Source organism: Synchiropus splendidus, chromosome 1 (genome assembly GCF_027744825.2).
Source record: "Synchiropus splendidus isolate RoL2022-P1 chromosome 1, RoL_Sspl_1.0, whole genome shotgun sequence".
In the NCBI taxonomy this organism is placed as follows: Eukaryota; Metazoa; Chordata; class Actinopteri; order Syngnathiformes; family Callionymidae; genus Synchiropus; species Synchiropus splendidus.
The window spans coordinates 7,031,660-7,050,001 of NC_071334.1; the positions used below are offsets into that span (position 1 = coordinate 7,031,660).

General features: G+C 44.2%; 1 protein-coding gene across 2 annotated transcripts; it reads left to right on the plus strand.

The window, feature by feature from the left end:
• Nucleotides 1-114: 114 nt before the first annotated feature.
• Nucleotides 115-17,313, plus strand: dnai3 (dynein axonemal intermediate chain 3). 2 transcript variants are annotated; one of them, XM_053862629.1, is made up of 20 exons: nt 115-284; nt 2,818-2,981; nt 4,781-4,903; nt 4,978-5,177; nt 5,272-5,388; nt 6,214-6,410; nt 6,602-6,705; nt 7,275-7,364; nt 8,702-8,791; nt 10,725-10,844; nt 11,271-11,344; nt 11,478-11,622; nt 12,020-12,116; nt 14,229-14,347; nt 14,671-14,731; nt 15,038-15,168; nt 15,247-15,454; nt 15,660-15,751; nt 15,857-15,973; nt 16,446-17,313. In XM_053862629.1, exons 3-20 carry the CDS (start codon nt 4,820-4,822, stop codon nt 16,731-16,733), a joined length of 2,334 nt encoding a protein of 777 aa, XP_053718604.1. In that variant the 5' UTR covers nt 115-284; nt 2,818-2,981; nt 4,781-4,819; the 3' UTR covers nt 16,734-17,313. The 2 variants fall into 2 exon arrangements, with proteins under 2 accessions (XP_053718604.1, XP_053718613.1); XM_053862638.1 differs by having other exon boundaries at nt 16,459-16,738.
• The last annotated feature ends 1,029 nt before the right edge of the window (nt 17,314-18,342 follow it).

Consider the following 18,342-nt stretch of genomic DNA (forward strand, 5'->3'; position numbering starts at 1 on the left):
GAAGTGACGTGACCTTCCAGCGGGGGGAAGAACTCCCCAGGTAAGACTTGACTCATGAGTCATTCATCCTGGAAGCTGATTGGTCGATTCTGCCGTCACTCCGGAGGACTTGCCCCGCCTGTCCTGTAACCCATGGCAACCAAACAGCTTTAGCCGGGTGACAAAAGTACCGACAAACTCAAGATAACTCAGCAAAGCACAGGTTTAAATTATGAAACAACTGTAATGCAAGTCTTTTCATCAATCATATTCCACTGAAACGTGAACGCGAGGCGCATTCAGAGGTAATTCAGTCATTATTACTGGGTAACATTCTAGTTAGCATGCAGCGGTGCTAGCTCTCACGTTAGCATAGCGTCGTGTGCTTTTCATTCACCTCGCACTTGCGTTTGTGTTTTATGTCGTTGTTTTGCCTGCAGCTTCCTGCTAATGTTGGTTGGACGTCGAGTGAGCTTGCAGTAGTCACAGACATTCTACCACTAGCTACTACAACTAGCAACAACAACTCCAATTCTTTTCAATCGATAGATGTAAGAGTTGTTGCTCGACTAACGACACAAAAGTACAACTGCTGGTCCGAGCTTAAGTTCTACAAATCTGAGTAGTACTGCCAGTTTTGTCAGTTATTTAGGTTACTAATAACAAACATTGATTATTTATAGTGCTATTGTTCATTCTGGTACGCGTTTTTATCCCTGAAGAGGCAATAATATTTCATGTTTCTTAGTATCATCAATGCAATGCCCACATTCCAACGCAAGGTGTCGATGTTGTCATAGTTTTAAGTCGTTGAAGAAGCACCCGCGTCTATATGAACAGTAAATCCCGGTTGTAAGTGAATTTTTATCTTATTATGGAGGAGCTGCAACCCAAAGCTGTCCATGTTGATAAAACAGACATCTGAAGATGCATGTATTTTACCATAGAGTTACACTTACTTGAGTGTTTTAAATGTGGGCCCTGTTTCAAACGCAATTGAGCCCATTTAAATTAGAAGTAGATTTGTTTCAAAAGCAAACAAGGTATGTATTTGAAGCACATCATATTTGGACTAATGTTAACTCCCTCGGACCACAGCCTCGGTTCGGTGGAATTCCACTCATCATCACTGTATTTGAGGAGGTGGGAAAGATTCCTGGGAGTGTTCTGTTGCATTGCCCTCGGACGTTTCTCTCGATCCTCATTGTCAAGGTTTGGTTTGCTTTTAACGCAGCCGCCTGGGAACATGGTCAAATACAGGTCATCTCCTGGGTATCCATCACTGGCTTCAGTCACATACTAATGCTGGCGTCATAATGATGGAGAGCGGAGTCATCGGGTTCAGATTTGCAAATATTTGCTCTTAGATTTTGATCTTAAATGTTATCAGCAGCGCCGCGGTGTGTATGTGCCCTTGAGCAGAGCGTGGAGTATGTAAACAGGCAGGCGTTGTGGCATTACTTTTCCCACATCTCTGGCTCCATGACAAGACGGATTATTAGAAAGTACCATATTCTTCAACCATTACTGTTACATGCGAAATATATAGGACATCAGAACACCTTCATTCGACTAAATCATTTATCATGATGACTATCAAGTGTGGTACATCGCAGCCCTCTGCGTCCTGAGTAAACGGTATCTTTCAACACAGCTGCCACTCTTGACTGATAACTCTGAGCAATGAAGGGTGTGAATTTCCACTGGAATAGGTTGACACACCCAGCTGGGAAGTGGTTAGTGAGCATTCCCTTCGTCCCCTTAGCTACCTTGTGGGAAGACTTTGAAGAGCGGGCAGGATGAAAACTATCATTACGTGGAGCTGTGTTTACTGTAAGGTGTCTGTGACTTGCTTTTGTCAAACGCAGCAGCATGACTGCGACGCAACCCCAAATAACTGGATGTTTTTGTTAAGATCAAAAATGTTTGGCGATAAGTTCTACATTAGTGTGTGGACCAGGATCAGCAGGGGTCCGCCCTGCAGGGACAGGGAGGAGGAGGAGGAGGATCACAAGAGGAGCTGTGTTTGATGAGAAGGGCAAGAATCTGTGTCAGAGCCTGAAGGTCAGGTGACTCTTAAGCTCTGTCATTGTGTGAGCATCACTTGATAAGTGAGCTTGGTCCTGCTCATTATCTCTACGTCTGCTGTTTCAACACAACTTTTATGAACCTCTTTTGCTTGCTGCCCTCCACCCCCCTGCTTTGAAATCAACACCGGACCCTGGACTACAGAGTCATGGGCAAAATATTAGGACTTGAACTCCTCAACATGAACCTTTTGTCTTAGTTTCCATGGTGATGGCTGCGGAGCAAGAGCCGTAAAATGATATACGAAACACCAAAACATTTTTAGTTAAAAGGTTGCCATTGAAAGACACAATGGACAAAAGCATCAGTTAGAACATTTTATAGCTATAATGTTAACATTGGAAATATTTGCCTTAACAACACATATATTTTGAATACATAAAAGCGAAGGAGAAACAAGGAGGAAGAAATGTTAAATAATAAGATATTCGACGAGTGAGTAAAGAAAAATGCACCCAGTTTCCCAATAATGTATTAACTGGGATTCATATATATATATATATATATATATATATATATATATGCAATTGTATATAAAATCAATTAATATGGATTTAGGTTTTTTTAACTGGATAAAAAGTGTCAAAACTAAAGCAATAATAAATATAAAGGGACTGGAGTTGTGTTTGTCATCTTCAACTAAAAGAGACAACAGGAAGTCGGCATGAGTGGTGTGGGTCAGCGGTTTATATCAGCATCACATAGGTTGGCTTTATCATTCCTCTTGTTTCTCTCTTTATATTCCGATAGCAAACCCGAGGCCAGCTCTCCCTGAAGGCATTGTCCCACTGGTCCTTACATCTGCCACTCAAGACCTTTTCAGCTGTTTGATAGAGGACTTCACTTGGAGCTGCTGAAGAAAGGGGACGTCATACAGGATATAAGGCTGAGAGCGGCAGTGTCCGATAGTCCAGGTGAGGCTTCGCCTTGAGCACAGAAACACCTCAAACAACAGTGTCATGGTGAGGAGTCTAAAATGACTCCTCAGTCATCGATGTGACAATTTCTTTTCATGTGAGATGATGTTCTCCCCTCTTCCGACTGCTTCGTGCTCAAAGTAAACACTCAGATTTTATTTGATATACTTGCTGTCCATGCTGACTGTAATAAAGATTTCAACATTCATGCAACAATTCTATACTTTTTTCTTCTGAAGTCATAAAAATAAGAGCATAATGACTTCAACTAGCTGCTCGAGATAATCCAAGCTTCAAAAACATCCTAATTTGCATTCACTTTCCTTAACTACTTCAGTGTCACGCTGTTAAATTCAATCTATCCTCGTGCTGAAATGGATCCTTCACGCAGCTAAAGTCGTCCTTTGAGATCATTTAGAAGTGTTAATTACTCCAGATTAATGGCCGCTGCAGAGGATGTCATTATAACTCCGCAGGGAAAGGAATCCCCTTGACCTACATTTTTAGAAGTTAAAAATATAGGTCAAACACAGACTTAAATATGTTTTAAAAATAATATTTTTGTAAACATGGACCTGTTTTTGTTTTCCCACCAGGATTACTCGGTGAAACTTCACCTATGGACATAATATCTACCTTGGCAGCAAAAAACTTGACTCAAATTGTGAATAGTTTTGCTATTTTCCATTTGGCCCGATTATTCAAGTAGAAGTAATGATCACTTTTCATGAGGGACACCTCATGCCATCAGGTAATGGGACTACGTTTGGGAGACCAGATGGTTTGGACATGTGGTCAGGAGGAGTGATGGCGGACATGTTGGATGAAGCTTTTTAGAAATGGATGTACCGGGCACGAGAAGAAGAGGAAGACCTCCACTGAGGTTCTTAGATGTACTGAAACAGGACATGAAAAGAGGGGTGTGACTGAGGAAGATGATCCAGATAGGCTAAGGTGGAGGCAAAAGACAGTAGATTCCAATGTGCAAACACGTCAACCTTCCTGACTGGTCATGAATTCTTTTGTAAAACTGACAACATACTGTGTGGTAGTGAAGGTTTGATGAGGTGTCATGAAACAGTGTCCTGATTTTCAGAGGCCACCAGATGGCGCTGTCTGCTGTAAAATCTTTGGATTTGAACAACTCATTCAATGAAACCTCGCCATCTAGTGGCCTCTGAAAATTAGGACACTGTTTCATCAACCCTGCAATACTGTTTAATAATACCTTATCGACCCATCACTACTGTAGAGTACACATTTTAGGGGGTATATATTTCAATGATGCATATAAGGGCTAATGTTATTAAAACTAGCATGACAATTGCTGGTATTTTTAGCGTCAACAGCTTCAAAAGTAGTACATAGAGTTGATAGCGCATTGAGTTGCGCCTTATTCACTGCCAAACCAACACTTGTACTTCCATCAACAAGATTTAATTCATGCTGCGATCACAAGGGGGCAGCAAAATGCTATAAAAAATAATTCTCAACAGCAGAATATATAGTTTTCAGCTGAGGATTAAGAGGTGGATTAGGCTGCGGACTTCACCAGAGGCTTGACCAGGCCAACTCATTGCCAAACAACAAGCAATGATAAGATGTTTCGCCAGCACTTAAAATATGAGCTGGCTTATAAGTGGGCTGAAGCTGAAATAGAACAGCTTGACCCTTCAGAGGTGGCGCTTTGGGGAGCCAAACAGACTTCAGTCTATCTGGGCCCGGGCCCAAATGTGAGCGCAGCTGTAATAATATGTGCATGTCAGCTATATTTTTGTTTGTTCTTCATATAACAGACCTCAAAGCTGAAGTGACTAGGCCCTGTTGTGGATGAAATGACTCCAGATCTGAGACAGTGGATCTCTCTTGGCAGTGAGCAGGAAATCGCAGAAGAATGTGGCGGGGAGTCGAGGGAAAAGGTGCAGTGGTGCTCTCTAACAGCTCCTTTAATATTTCACACCAGCCTGCAACGCAGTGTTCACTCTGTCTACAGCTGTTGTTCAAGTTCTCCAGAGTGCGCAGGAAATTCGGAATGCCGGTTTGCTTCAGCGACTGCAATGCTGCAGAGGCCAAGGACGGCTTTGTGGAGTGCGCCTCCTATCAGGACAGTCGATTCAGCATCCAGCGGCTGCAGAGGGACTGCGGCGTGCAGGCTGTACCCAGAATCCTCAGCAGCGCTGCTCAGACAGAGTGGTACAGTTCACCAATCAACACCAAATTGATTTATTGGGAAAGTAATTGACTATCCCGGTGCAGAGAAGCATTCATTCAGCTCTTCATTCGGCAGGAAGGTTTTGAGAAACAGTGCTACACAGTATACACCCAGAGAGGTCAGTGACCAAGAGAAGCAGGAGATTCTCCAGTCTGAAAGCCTCAAAGACTTCTGCAAAATGGTGACCCCAAGGTAAACACACGTCCTGTCGGATTTAATGGAGCAACACTGGTACCGGTTAGGAGGGGACCAACTCTTACCAAATAGTGTCCTTAAATTGGTAGATGGAGAGTCTGGTTTATTTATTTGGAGAAGAGGAAGACTGGATGATCAACGTAGGTCAAGGTCTGAGGACTTCCAAAGTTGTTTACGTTTGAATATATTCAGGGAATTCTTGAGTTTAGCCCTATTGTGATTACTGCAAAGTCAAGTTCCGTTACATGCAAATGTGTGAATGAAAAAAGAAAAGTAGGAGCTTGAACTTCTGCTAGATGGGGGCAGGATGGTGCCCCATTTATGGCCAATTGTGAGATGAAAGTTTATGTGCAATATAAATTTAAGCTGCACAATATGAACCCTCTGCTGTACCAGACTTTGAAAGGTCAAAGTGCACCGTTTTTTTTAAATGTGTCAGAATGTTATATATGAACATGTGGTTGTTATGATGAGTTTAAGGCTCCTCAACTCTGCAACAGTCTGCCGGATGAGGTCTGAAATATAACGTGCACCGCCACCTTTAAATCCCTGCTAAAACTTGTTTTTATAGACCTGCATTTATCTAACATCCTCCTAACACCTCCTGAGTTCTCAGTCACTGAAGGCCTAGCAGTCCATCTTCATGGTCGAGCCAGTACCCGTAAAACACACACTGTGAACAGCGATCTGAAAAGTACCTTATAAGTTATGCTTTGTTGTTATTATTATTCATATCCCATTATGAAGTGTAGTTGGTCTTGAAATGCTGTGATCTGAAGAAATAGCTGTTGTTCCTGAGGTTTAAAGGAAGTTTCCTTCCAGGGTTTTGCGAGCTCTCCAGCAAGAGCAGATCATGAATGTGTTTGTGGACGACTGGATGGCGTTGGGAACTGGAGCTCTGACTGTGGACAGCTTTGGGAAAGTGCATCAGGATTTGATGATCTATCAAGTGTTCAGTGTCCACACGTTGATCCCGGACAAGAAAATCAGCTGCATTAACTGGCACCCCACCATTCAAGGTCAGAAAGCCACTGCGATCATGGCAACAGTGAGATTTCAAATCTGAAATTGTAAGCTTCAAATTCATACAGAAAAAAAATACCTACCTTACATGGAATGGAGATAGCATGTCAACAGATGATGTGTTAATAATAGACATGAATGTGTTCATGAATATGGGGGAAGATGAGGTCTGTTCTTCTTCTCCAAGGCGTGATAGCCGTGGCTCTGACAGACACCACAGAGGAGCAGTTCACGGAGTCCAAACCTTCTGTCATACTTGTGTACAGCTTTGCCGACCCTTCCAAACCTCAGGTATGAGAAGTATCTACCAGGGCCCCTTTCATAAGCTAACTGCACACTCGTCAGGGGAATATTGAATGGTGGCCATTTTTCTTCCTCCACGCTGCGTTCTTCAGCTCCTGTCTTTCCTTTTTCTGTCCCTCAAGCGCTGCCTGACCAGAATGTGGTCGCACATATTGATCAACCCTGTTACCAGATCAATATCTGACCTGCTCCCGTAATCAAATCTTTGGGTGGAATATGAGTTCTGGATGACGTTCTCTTCTGGTCAATAAAATACTCCAGTTTCACTGCAAAGATGTGCAGAAAGGAAACTATATATAACCATCACACCCTCATCTATCTGCGGCTGGGAGAGATGTGGATGCCATTTTGCTGCTGAATAATCTCTCGAGTCCTCCTGCGTTCATTTTTGTCAGCTGATGAAACCAAATCTGCAGCTGCGTTCCCGGATCAGTAGCTGAACTTCTCTCAGAACAGCAAAGTAAATAAATACTTGGGATGGCAGACGTTCAGTGCTTGAAAACGTCAGCTTTGAAGTGAAATGTTTTTGATCTCTAAGGGGTTTTTTTGTGTTGCAGTTGCTGCTGGAGTGTCCAGATGGTATTCTTGCCTTTGAGTTCTGCCCATCTGATCCAAATATTATCGTTGGCGGCTGTGTGAATGGCCAGGTACTGACTTGTGGGAATGTGTCCCTACAACCTCTCTGCTCAATTTCTCAGGACTGGAAGGCCGATGTGAAAACCGACACCCGATTTCGCACATGTAAAGAAAGCAATAGGAGTAGTTTTGGCTGCAAAAGTCACTCTAATTTCAAGTATATTTTAATGTATTGATAACATTTCCATGCTCACCTCAGTAGTTGGAGCCTTTAGAGAAGTACTTTCTGTATGTGCAATCCGCCCGATAGAAATATGTTGTCGGTTTCAGTCCGACTTGAGACAACTCCTGGGTTTGGAGTCAAGCCATTTGGAGCACACACACACACCTTTGTTACACCATCTTTGTGAGGTCCGCTCGTTGCCATAACCCTTTCCCCAGCCTCTCAACCTCAACCTAACCATCCAAAACAAATGGTTAACCTTAACTAGGACCTAAACCATACTTAAACCCAATTAAAATGGCAGTTATTCTTTGTTTTTTTTTTTATCCTCAAATTGACGCTTGGACTTGTTGGGTCCAGCAAAGCAAAATGTCCCCACATGAATAGCTCTACAAGGAACCGAGAGACGCAGATCACACACACTTCAATATCAAATACAAAAAAACCCTATTGATCTGAATTGGAGGCCAAAGGTTAAGGTCATGTTTAATTCAAGCACGGCTTGAGCTTATTAAATTAGATATGAAACTAAACATTTCATATCCAATTGAATAAGCTACATATTTCACCGATCGTCCCCTTGCTTTTTAAGAGGGGAAAACCTGGTTTGAATGAAAAGAAAAATGTTATGGTGGAAATATTTGAAGAATGTTAGACTTGTGTTGAACACAACAAAATTGAATGATTCAAAATAAATACAAAAAGTGGTGTATGAAATCGTAAAGAGATTGAAAAAAGAAAAACAAGAGATATAAGTCCCTGAAAACAAATATACATATGTGTCCTTAACAACATAATGATTCCCAGGTCAGGAAAGTCAGGAATAACTTGTAGATTAATTATCACTGCCCACAGCTATCATGAACAGGTCTGTAACTGAACGAAAGCGGTGAGAAATAGGTCATAACTCAACAATAAAAGTTTATTATAATGAGCAAAGAAGCTATTCAATACAGGACAGTGAAGACCAATCCACCAAAATGCTAGTTTTGAACTACATATCTAAATGGCTCACTTAAACCTCGATGACTGAGTCATTAAAAAAATGTCAACATGTCAAACCTCCCGTCGCTCTCATTTTACCATCAAATACAAGCAGCTGTAGTGATTCATGTCCGTTCTCTGCCTGCACTTTGAAGTCAGAAAGAATGTTGGTTGCTTGTAACTGATCTGCTTCTGTCTCAGGTTGTATTGTGGGACATCTCCTCTCACGTCACGCACCTGCAGTGTCAACTGCCTGCTGGTCAAAAGGCATCAATCAATGGTGACACATCGGTGAGTACCCGTGTCCCGTCTCCAACGAGCACAATGTTGATGCAGTAACATGAGGTGCTCTGTATCTGTAATCCTCTATCTCATGCGCTTCTCAGTTACTGCCATGCTTTTTCTGAACGATGATGTCAGCTGGGTTTCTGCAAGTGTGGGCGCTCTGTTTTCTCACATTCTCTGGAAATACTGGTCGTGTTTTGGCGATGGTTTGATGGACGTGTTGAAGCACCGCATCCTTTTATTCAATTGAAATCTTACAGTGGTTCGGTGAGATGAAATAAGCTGTCAGAAGCACCAGAAGCCACGAGTCTTAAAATAATTTTTCGATCATTTATTGAACCAACCACCAGTGGAGGCAGAAAATCACACCTCACACCCTTTAGTTTCAAAGCACCTGGTGGATAGAGTTAAGTCTACGTGCAAACACAAAACAAATCTGCATTATAAGGTCACATAACCACGGATTGGACTTCTGAAAAAAAAACAAAATATGGTTTTCATTGGATTGTATTTGAGTCAGGCCTTGACATTCTGTGCCGTTGCAGTGGGCAGGAGTATTATCATGTGTGACAGGCATGTGGACTTCAAATGTGTAGCCTCAATTTCTTCCAGGATTTTCAAATGGAGGTGACAAGCGCTGAGCCTCAATGTGAACGTATCACATGCTTCCTGGAAAGTACCAATGAGGAATTATCAAACAGTTTCACAGAGAATCTATTGAAGACGATGGAATTTGACCTAAAAAATCTATTACTCTATTAACAGTAAAAGTCTAAGCAGTACATTTAAAACATGTATGACAAAGCCTTCAGAAGTGGTGACTAAATATTATGCCAGTTGAGTTGTGTTATCTAAGGTTAAATATCATTAGGTTAAAAAAAACTTAACCTAAAAATGACAGTAAATATGGCAACAGTCTAAATTCTTCATTCTTAAAACAACGCAGCAGATGCAAACTTGCAACTATAAATACACAAATAAATGGAATCAAAATGAGTAAAATTATATTCCAAAAAGTATCGTCAACATGGGTAATTCTAAAAATATGTTGTTGATTTTTTTTTTATCTTTAAGATTTTAGACTTTGAATGTGTTTTAAGCCCAAATGAGACCTTAAAACTCCCCCCACTGCTGGGCTACTGCATTTAAAAAGCCCCTCCCATCACACCCTCCAGCCTGTGTTTGCTGTGTTCTTTTATCGTCTCTACAGTGGAACAGCTGTCTTCATCCTTCTGTCTTGTCTTTGCCTTTCCTCTATTCTTTCCTGCGCACCTCCCTCAGGTCCCCATCGCCTTGTTTGCTCTTCATTTCCCAGAGTCAACAGCATCAGCTCATGTAGTCCAGCTGTTACACAAGCCCCTTCCCCTCCCATAGCCCCTTGTAACTGTCCCTCTTGGAAGATAACACACAGACAAATCAGATACTCGCTCTTGCTTGTGTTTGCTGAGTAAATACAGCTTTATTTCCAGGTCGAGTGTCAACACTGCGCTGCTTTAGCACCTGTTGAGGAGCAGATCATTCCGAGGTTTCCTTTATGTGGGTCACTGAATCCACTGTATATCACAGAGAGAGAGCGTGGATTTTCTATCGTTCTTCCTCACTTCTCAAGGAGCGTTTTGCCTGAGTATGTACTAGAATAGACAAACTCTGGAGCCCAACTTGAATCTCTAGCTAACGGCAGGAACCGATTTCTCAGTGGTTTTCGCTTCACTTAAAACATGCTACATTCCAGTGATTCATCAGTAATAATATAAGGAATACATTCACTTTAAAATGGATTAGAGCTGGCGCCAAACCTGGTAAATGTTTGTTTCCCCTGTCATCCTGCGCTGTGTACAAACAAGCAGGACTCTGGTGTTTCTCATCTCAAGCCTCGTGCAGCTCAAACTGTGTGTTGAGTCTGACCTCAGTGAACCCTCGTGTCTGACTCTCTCTCCAGGACCTTGAGGACCACAGCGAGAAGCGGACCCCGCTGGTGCACCACTGTGCTGTATCTGCTTTAGAGAACAGCCACAAAGCTCCAGTCACAGACGTGCGCTGGCTGCCACAGACTTTCGAGGTTTGAAACTCACGACATCCAAGTGAGGAACCCTTGTGAATCTTAGACATTTTTCAGAGACAAATGTGCATAGATCGACAAGTATTCAGGGACCAATGAAAGAGCCGCTCTGTATCACCCATTTCCGAGGTGGACTATAATATGATATGTATTTACTGCTCAACTGACTTAAGGTCTGGCGGTGATCTAATAAATCTGAGGTGTCTTCCACAAACACGGCAGAGTGCTCTCTGGATAATCGTATTACACACTTCCTGGATTCCCCCCGGTGCCTGTCTTCCCTTCCTGCATGGATCCAGTGTGATAAAGCACTGGCACTCATCTGCTTAAGTGAAATAAGGCAATCATCAAAGTGGCCTCCAGGGAACGTGAACCCAGGCCCGGCACACTTCTCTTGCCTTCCCAACCACCTCTCTGTCTGATTAGGTGACCAGGACGGGGCTACCAGTGGAGAACAAGCTCCAGATTTGTGTTCAGCTGGCCACCTGCTCCGCAGACTGGTGGGTCACAGCTCCAGAACTATATGCTGCTTTTTTACACAGTCAAATGCTGAGTTGTTTCTGGAAGTTATCTGAGTTTTTAAATGTTTCCTCTTGTCATGTCTATTACAGTATTTAACTTGTCTTCTCACAGTTCTTTACTCTTCTGGGATGTTCGCACGTCTAAACCAGCGGCGCTTGAAAGGAAGCAGAATTCCGTTCCCAGGCAGCAGATGACTCTGAGCAGCGTTCCCGACACGTTTAAACATTTGGACCGAACGTGGAAGCCCTTGTTTAAAGTAACCCGTGTTTCATGCTGCAAGTCTGTCTGTCCATCTGTCCGACCTGCATGTGAACCTGATGCTAGTGATCAGAACATGGCATTCTATTGAAGTAGTGGACTGTAGCTGATACATTGTGATTCCTATCAACAGAATCCAGTGCGATTTTAATGATGAATTTCATGAAAATAGCTCCGTTTATGGCAGTCCAGGTCCCCTTAGTTATTAAAAGACAGATTTTGACTGTGAAATAGCAACTCTATTGAGTCTTTTTGTCAAAACGTATAATAAATAGTTCATGAGCCTTCTTCATTTTCTGGTTTGCAGTCGGATCATGGCGTCTGTGCAGTGTTTGAAGCCGATGTCTTTGTCAGTTCTGCAGATGTCAAACTAAATCTTCTCCGTCATCCGTCAGGTTTCGTTGCCCAAGATCAAGAAGGCTGGAGAATACGCCCCTTTGAAGTTCAGCCTGGATCAGTACACCTGCACAGATAAGAGTGGGAGCAGCCCAGGTGAGGGATTTCCCGTCGGTACGGCCACATCAGTGTGTTGGGTTACAGTTACAGGAGCGTGGGCCCACTGCTGATGCTGCTGTCAGGAGCCTAATGTCAGTGCTGTAGAGCCAGCGAGGCTTCATGTTGTCTCCATAGATGTTTCAAACTGAGACAAGCTACTCCTGTGAGAGAGTCATTGTGGGATGTGTAAGAGCTGGACTGTCATTTCCCAAAGTGTATTTTAAACATAAACATGAAAATATCATCATAGGAAAGAGAAAAAGACATCCGTTTTTGGTAATGTTATGAACAATGAATATAATATATAAATACAGTATGTTAAAAATGGTACATTAAATCAATAAATGCCGTGATTTCTGGACTACAAGCGATTCGATTGTCGCAGTCTGAACCCTGTGGCTTACATAACAACGCGGCTAATATATGGATTTTTACAAGCTAAAGAGCTGCTAAAATATAGAGCCTTGTCACATCAAACCCATTACATCACAGGTGTTTTATTGACCTTAAAATGCGCCGTTTTCGCCCACGGGTCCACAGCTCCGGAGACGAGAAGCAGCAGCTGAGACCGGCTGTGGTGTCGGAACTTGGGACACATTTTGAGCGCTTTAATGTCAATAAAAGATGTGAGGAGTTGATGATTCCACTTTGTTTCACGAGTCAGTCTCCATGCTGGAGCCCGTTTTCCAAACTAGTTTAGAAGTGATCCTCATGCGTTTTTAAGCCTTTCTACGGTGCAGACAGCACCACTGCACCCACGGCTTATAGACAGCTGCGGCTCATGTAGGAACAAGATGTGGTTTCCTTCTTAAGTTTATTGGGCGGGGCTAATATTCTGCGCACACTATAGTGTAATACATTCAAAAAGGCAAGTTTAAATTTAGTCCATGCCTCTCACTTGCTATAGCTGTGTGAGAGGGAAGCTAAGATAGAGGGTTTCAGACCTAATCTCCTCTGTCATTCTTGAAATGTGTTTCTCCCCGCTCTGGTTTCACAGCGCGTTATTAAGTGATACTTCCACAACAAGGCTTTCATAGTGGTCCAGCATTACTTGTGCGACTGTCAGCTCTTTGCAATCTGCCGCCACGGCCCCCGGAGCAACAGAAGATGATTGTGTTTGTGAGTCCTGACCGGTCAAGAAGAGACTCCTCTTTGTCTGCCGGCACAAGTCGTCTCCAGGAGCACAGCTTTGCTTCTTATACAATTAATAACACCATTAACCTAGCCAGTAAATCCACTGGCTTTTTGGCAGCTCTCTGTCTCCATCATAAGGGCTGCCATTGTCCTGATGCTGGCATGGCAGCTGTGGAAGAGTTTCTAAACAGCGCCGGTAGCGTCTTGGCTGTGGGTGGAGCTCCAGAGTGTGTGGATGGTCCTGTATCTTCACACAAATCTTAACTGGAGCACATCTGATCTGACCTTCACGGGCAAACGCAGCAGAGCAACAGCAGGCGACTCTTAATTGAGGGCAGCGCGCTGATAAGAGAGTGTGAACAGATAGTTGTGTCCCGCCAGAGGAGACAGTCCAGCTTTTGTCACACAAAGGCCTTTTCCATCAAGACTGGCCTTCTCCTTTACCACTTCACAGACATCCCACCTTCAGTGTTCTGACTCAGCGTTACCTCACATTCTCCTGGTGCTTTTCTCCCCCTCACCACCTCTTTCCTCTCTGTGGTCTTTGAGCTGAAGGTCACATTGCAAAGCTGACTGTCTCAGTGATAACAAGGTCTGGTTCTTTATTATTACGCTACATAGTGCATAACATGATAATGACCATGGCGATAGTAACTTTTTTTCCCCAAAACAATTAAATACGAATGAGATTATATCACAGACATATAAAACTGTAATTTGTTTGTTTCTACATTTTGAAAAGAGTTTAAGAATTTACTTAACCGTATTATTATTTTTTGGTTTGTTTTTTCTCATTTTTTCATCTCCTATTTTGTTCAATGTTTACTTTATTTTACTTCATAATTTGTTGTTTTCCTACCATAATCATATTTGTCTTCATTCAAAACAGACATTATTATCATTATCATTGTTGTTATTATTATTATTGTTAGTTCCGCTTCCTGTTGACTGCAACTTCACCTCTTCCCTGGACAGAAGCGTCGCTCGGACACAACTGCTTGGACGTCCCAGTCTACAGTCAGCTCCGGATGCCGTCAGCCAAGACTCTCACTCCTCTGGAAGACGTCAACACCAAGATGTTCATCGGAACAGAGGTAGACGGAGATTTTCTTCCTTAAAAAAACAAATACATAAAATAACTTTTCAGCTATTCAGACATCAGAATGACAGATTGTAAATGATATATGCACCAAACACCCTCTTGAACAAACCCGAACCCTTCGATGTGATCATTTTGATAAAAGCATTTGGGTCCAAGGCTTTGACATGTTTGAGCCCAAAGTACAGCACTTTCCTCTCAGTAGTGAGAGAGTAAACACCTCGGTAGAGCTCCGGTCTATAAATAAAGTGGAGGACTGTGAAGGTTTATCCCCCGTTTCCTTCCACCGTGTCGCTAATTTTGATGTTTCGCCTCCAGGATGGAGAGATCGTTTACACAGACTGGAAACTGGAGAAGGACGACGGCGGGCGCCTGCGAAGTGAGACCCAGTCTTTTCACATCTGCAAAAATTCTGCATAGTAGAGGGGCACACGGGTAATACTTGGATTGTACTTAAAGATACAAGAGTAGTAATATCTGTTCATGGAAGGAAAATCAATCCTCTCATTCCCAAGCATACAGACATTCCCCTCAAGCCATGTATCTGAGCACTGTATCTATCTGCTGTCCTTCCGAGCTCTGTCTCTGAACCTCTCCACGTGTGTCTCTGGGATACTCTTTTCTGATATTGTCCTGCTCTAGTCCCAGTGACAGCCTCCATTTCTGGCCATTATCTCTGCTTCAGGCATGAAACCCCTGCTTTGCTGTAACGTCCATCACTGTTCGGTGAACACAGTGCAGCGATCGCCATTTTTGAAGGATGTTGTACTCACCGGATCAAGCTGGAACTTTGCCATTTGGCGGGAAGGAGTTGAGGTACTTCTGTGACTGCACTGGTTCTCCTGAGGTTCATACTAAACTGGGTGACAAATAAAGCTCTGAATCGACCCTCAGGACGGCCCCCTTTTCCTGTCTCCGACCTCTGAGCACCAGTGCACCTCCGCCTGCTGGTCTCCATCCAGAGCTGCGGTCTTCTACGTGGGGAGAGCAGACGGTAATATCGAGGTGTGGAACCTGCTGGAGAAGTCCAGCGAGCCGGTCCAGGTCTACGCTCATCACACCGACTCCAAGATCACCAGCATGCAACCCTGGACCGTCTCGGGTGAGAGTACACGCCTGAATGGTTCCATGGAAAGCAGTGGATGTGACATGACTGAAGCTTGGCTGCCATGCTCAGATCTGTAGTATCAAGGATGGACCTCTTGGCGTCTTACAACTTGAAGCAGTGGCTCATGATTCCGAAGCCAGTTTAAGGAGTGACTGTGTACATCCTCAGCTACTGATATTCTGTTTTTGTGCGTCCGCAGCGAAGCAACAGTTGTTGGCTGTTGCAGACGACCACGGAATGGTTCGTGTTTTTGAAATCCCAAGGAAGTACTGCGCTCCCACCAGGAACGAGGCAAGACATTCTTGCTCGTATCACAAGCTCAGCCTAGTTCCATACTGTACCTTCAGTTGGATGTGTGTTTGGCGCCTTGTAACCTGCATATCGACCTTGCTGCAGATCGCAGCAGTGAAGAAGTTCCTTCAACTCGAGGAAGAGAAGCTAAAGGACTTTTTAAAGCGCAGCGTCGTGTGGGGCGAAGAGAAGAAGGCAGTTGAAGACAACAAGAAGAAAACAGTGAGTCCGCTGCCACGCCCACCTCTCTGATATGCTAGGTGGCGCTCTCTGCACTTGAGCAGGCGGCATGTCCTGAAGTGAACTTCCAATCCACCGACAGGTTTCCTGAATGGTCCAGTGTGGCTCACAAAAAGACTTTTTATTGCGGCAGTTAAGCGTGTGAGGCAGTTCAAAGTTGACATTGTAGCAGCAGGAACAGACCGTCCCTCCCTCCTTCTTTCTCTTTCACTCGCCGCTTCTGTCCCCAAACTCATCTTTTATTCATTCACCAGGTTATTTGAGCAGAGCTGCACAAGAGGAGAGCTCATGACCGCTGTCATGAAAAGCAGCATTTTTAAGATCATTTGTGACGTCAAATAAAAAAACAGTCTATTGAAAATATCTATTGAAAGCATAGTATTAAATCTTTTTCAAGTTATTTTCCCCTTTATTATATTTGTATGTTGGATGGACTCAGATGATGGTCAAATAGTTTTTTGTTGCAGGAGCAAGGAGATCGGACCAAAGAAGCTCACGTGGGTCCAGAGGAAAACATGGCCTACAAAGAATACCTGCTGCTGGAGGAGAAAATCCTGAGGAGCCGTGGCCTGCTGCCGGCCACCGCCACCACACCAGAGTCATAGTAAAAACCCTGCATGGATCAGCCATAAGACTGCGACCACACAGAGGTACAGTGCATCAAACTCTGTCTGTCTATGGCAGCGTTTTCCAACCGTCAGGTGTGTCGTGGGGAATGATCCAGTTTGTCCCAAAATCATGAACAACTACAACCTGTTGATGCTCTACCAACGTGAGGAGATCACATGGATTCAGTCACATCCTGTCTATACACTATAGATCTAGGCTGATGTGTCGACTCGCCATCACTCTTCCCACACACTGGCAGTGTAGAAGCTGGTGAAATGCCTAACTTCCTCTTGTTTTTAAACCTGATGTGCCTCGAAAGTGACCACACACCTCCACGACAGAATGATGGAGTGTTCCATGTCGGACCCGCGATGCCAAAGACCGTCTGCACCTGAGAGCTAACAGCTAACAGCTAACATGATGTGTCACTTTATTGACACTGGCTAGCAAGTCTTTTGACTGAGCTCAATTGTGCTGAGGTTCCTTTGGTGGTGAGCCTGTGGATTTGTTCAGTGGCTTAAGGAAGGTTGACAAACACTGGTCTCTGGCTACCTGGAGTGGTGGATGTGAACATGGACTCCCAGTTTTCTGCTGCCGGAGCTTTCAAATGTTTTGTAAATTGGTGGTGAGGTCACCCTCTCTTTGAGCCGCATGAATGAAAGCGGGTGAAACATCTTACTGTCTTGAATGAAGTCGAACTGGAGCTACCAGAATCCTTTCATGTCCCCCTCCTCTTTCTAAACATGACACCGGTGAAGGAATAAATCAGAAGCACAGGGAGGTATCGATGCTCCCGTCACTGCCGGGTCAGCGAGGGGTCATTTGGAGAGGCGGAGATTGAGTTACGGGGTATCGCTGCTCATCATCTGTCACGTCATCACCGCTCCCGGAGGTCTGAAGAAAGTCCAACCTCTGACCTTGAAAGGAAGTCATTTAGCAATCTCACTTCCTGACATTGATTCCACATCATGAGTGCGTCTGGTGACAGGATAAGAATCCGAGTGTTTCTCAGTGTCGCTCCTGCTGCCGCCACCGTTGGAAAAACAAAGTGAAAAACAGAGTGCGTTTTGACGTCAACTTGAGTTAGAGTCTTTGAACGATTTCTTGCTCCTTCTGCGTCGCGTCAGGTCGTGACACCAGCGTCAAAAATGTTTTCACTTCAACTTTGCTCATTTCCCCAGCTTCTCCTGAGGCACCTCAAAGTTTGAGCTTCCCAGAGAGTCAGAAAGTCCAGACCTAAAGTGGGGACTGGCAGCGACAGTAGCACGGAGTGGGTCGCACCTTCACTGTGGAAGGAGATTTAGGTTGAAGCTCACTCATGTTCAGGAAGTGAGGAGGCAGCAGATGGAGGACAGCAGAGGACTCTCTCACGTGGAAGCTGCTGTCACGTAGCTGAGGGGGCGCTGGAGAGTGAAGAATGGGACGAAGTCAGGACGCAGCGTGGAAGGCGTCCATATGGCCCCGGTGACAAAAGGGGCCTCTCCTCCAAACCTCTCTGGGAATTCTCTTCTCTTCTCTCCCCCCCTCCTGGCTGGAGCCTCTCAGTCCGGCTCAGGAATGTGCTCCTCCTGCGCTCTTCCACACGGAAGTGTCGTCTACAGTCCCCCGTTATTAGCCTGATGCTAATGTGGTGTGTTGCAGCGAGGACCTCCTCCAGCTCACATGGGAGCATGCCACCCAGATGAAGGGCCCCATCCCTCCCTCCCTCCCTCCCCACTGAGAAGCCTGCTCTGAAAGCAAGA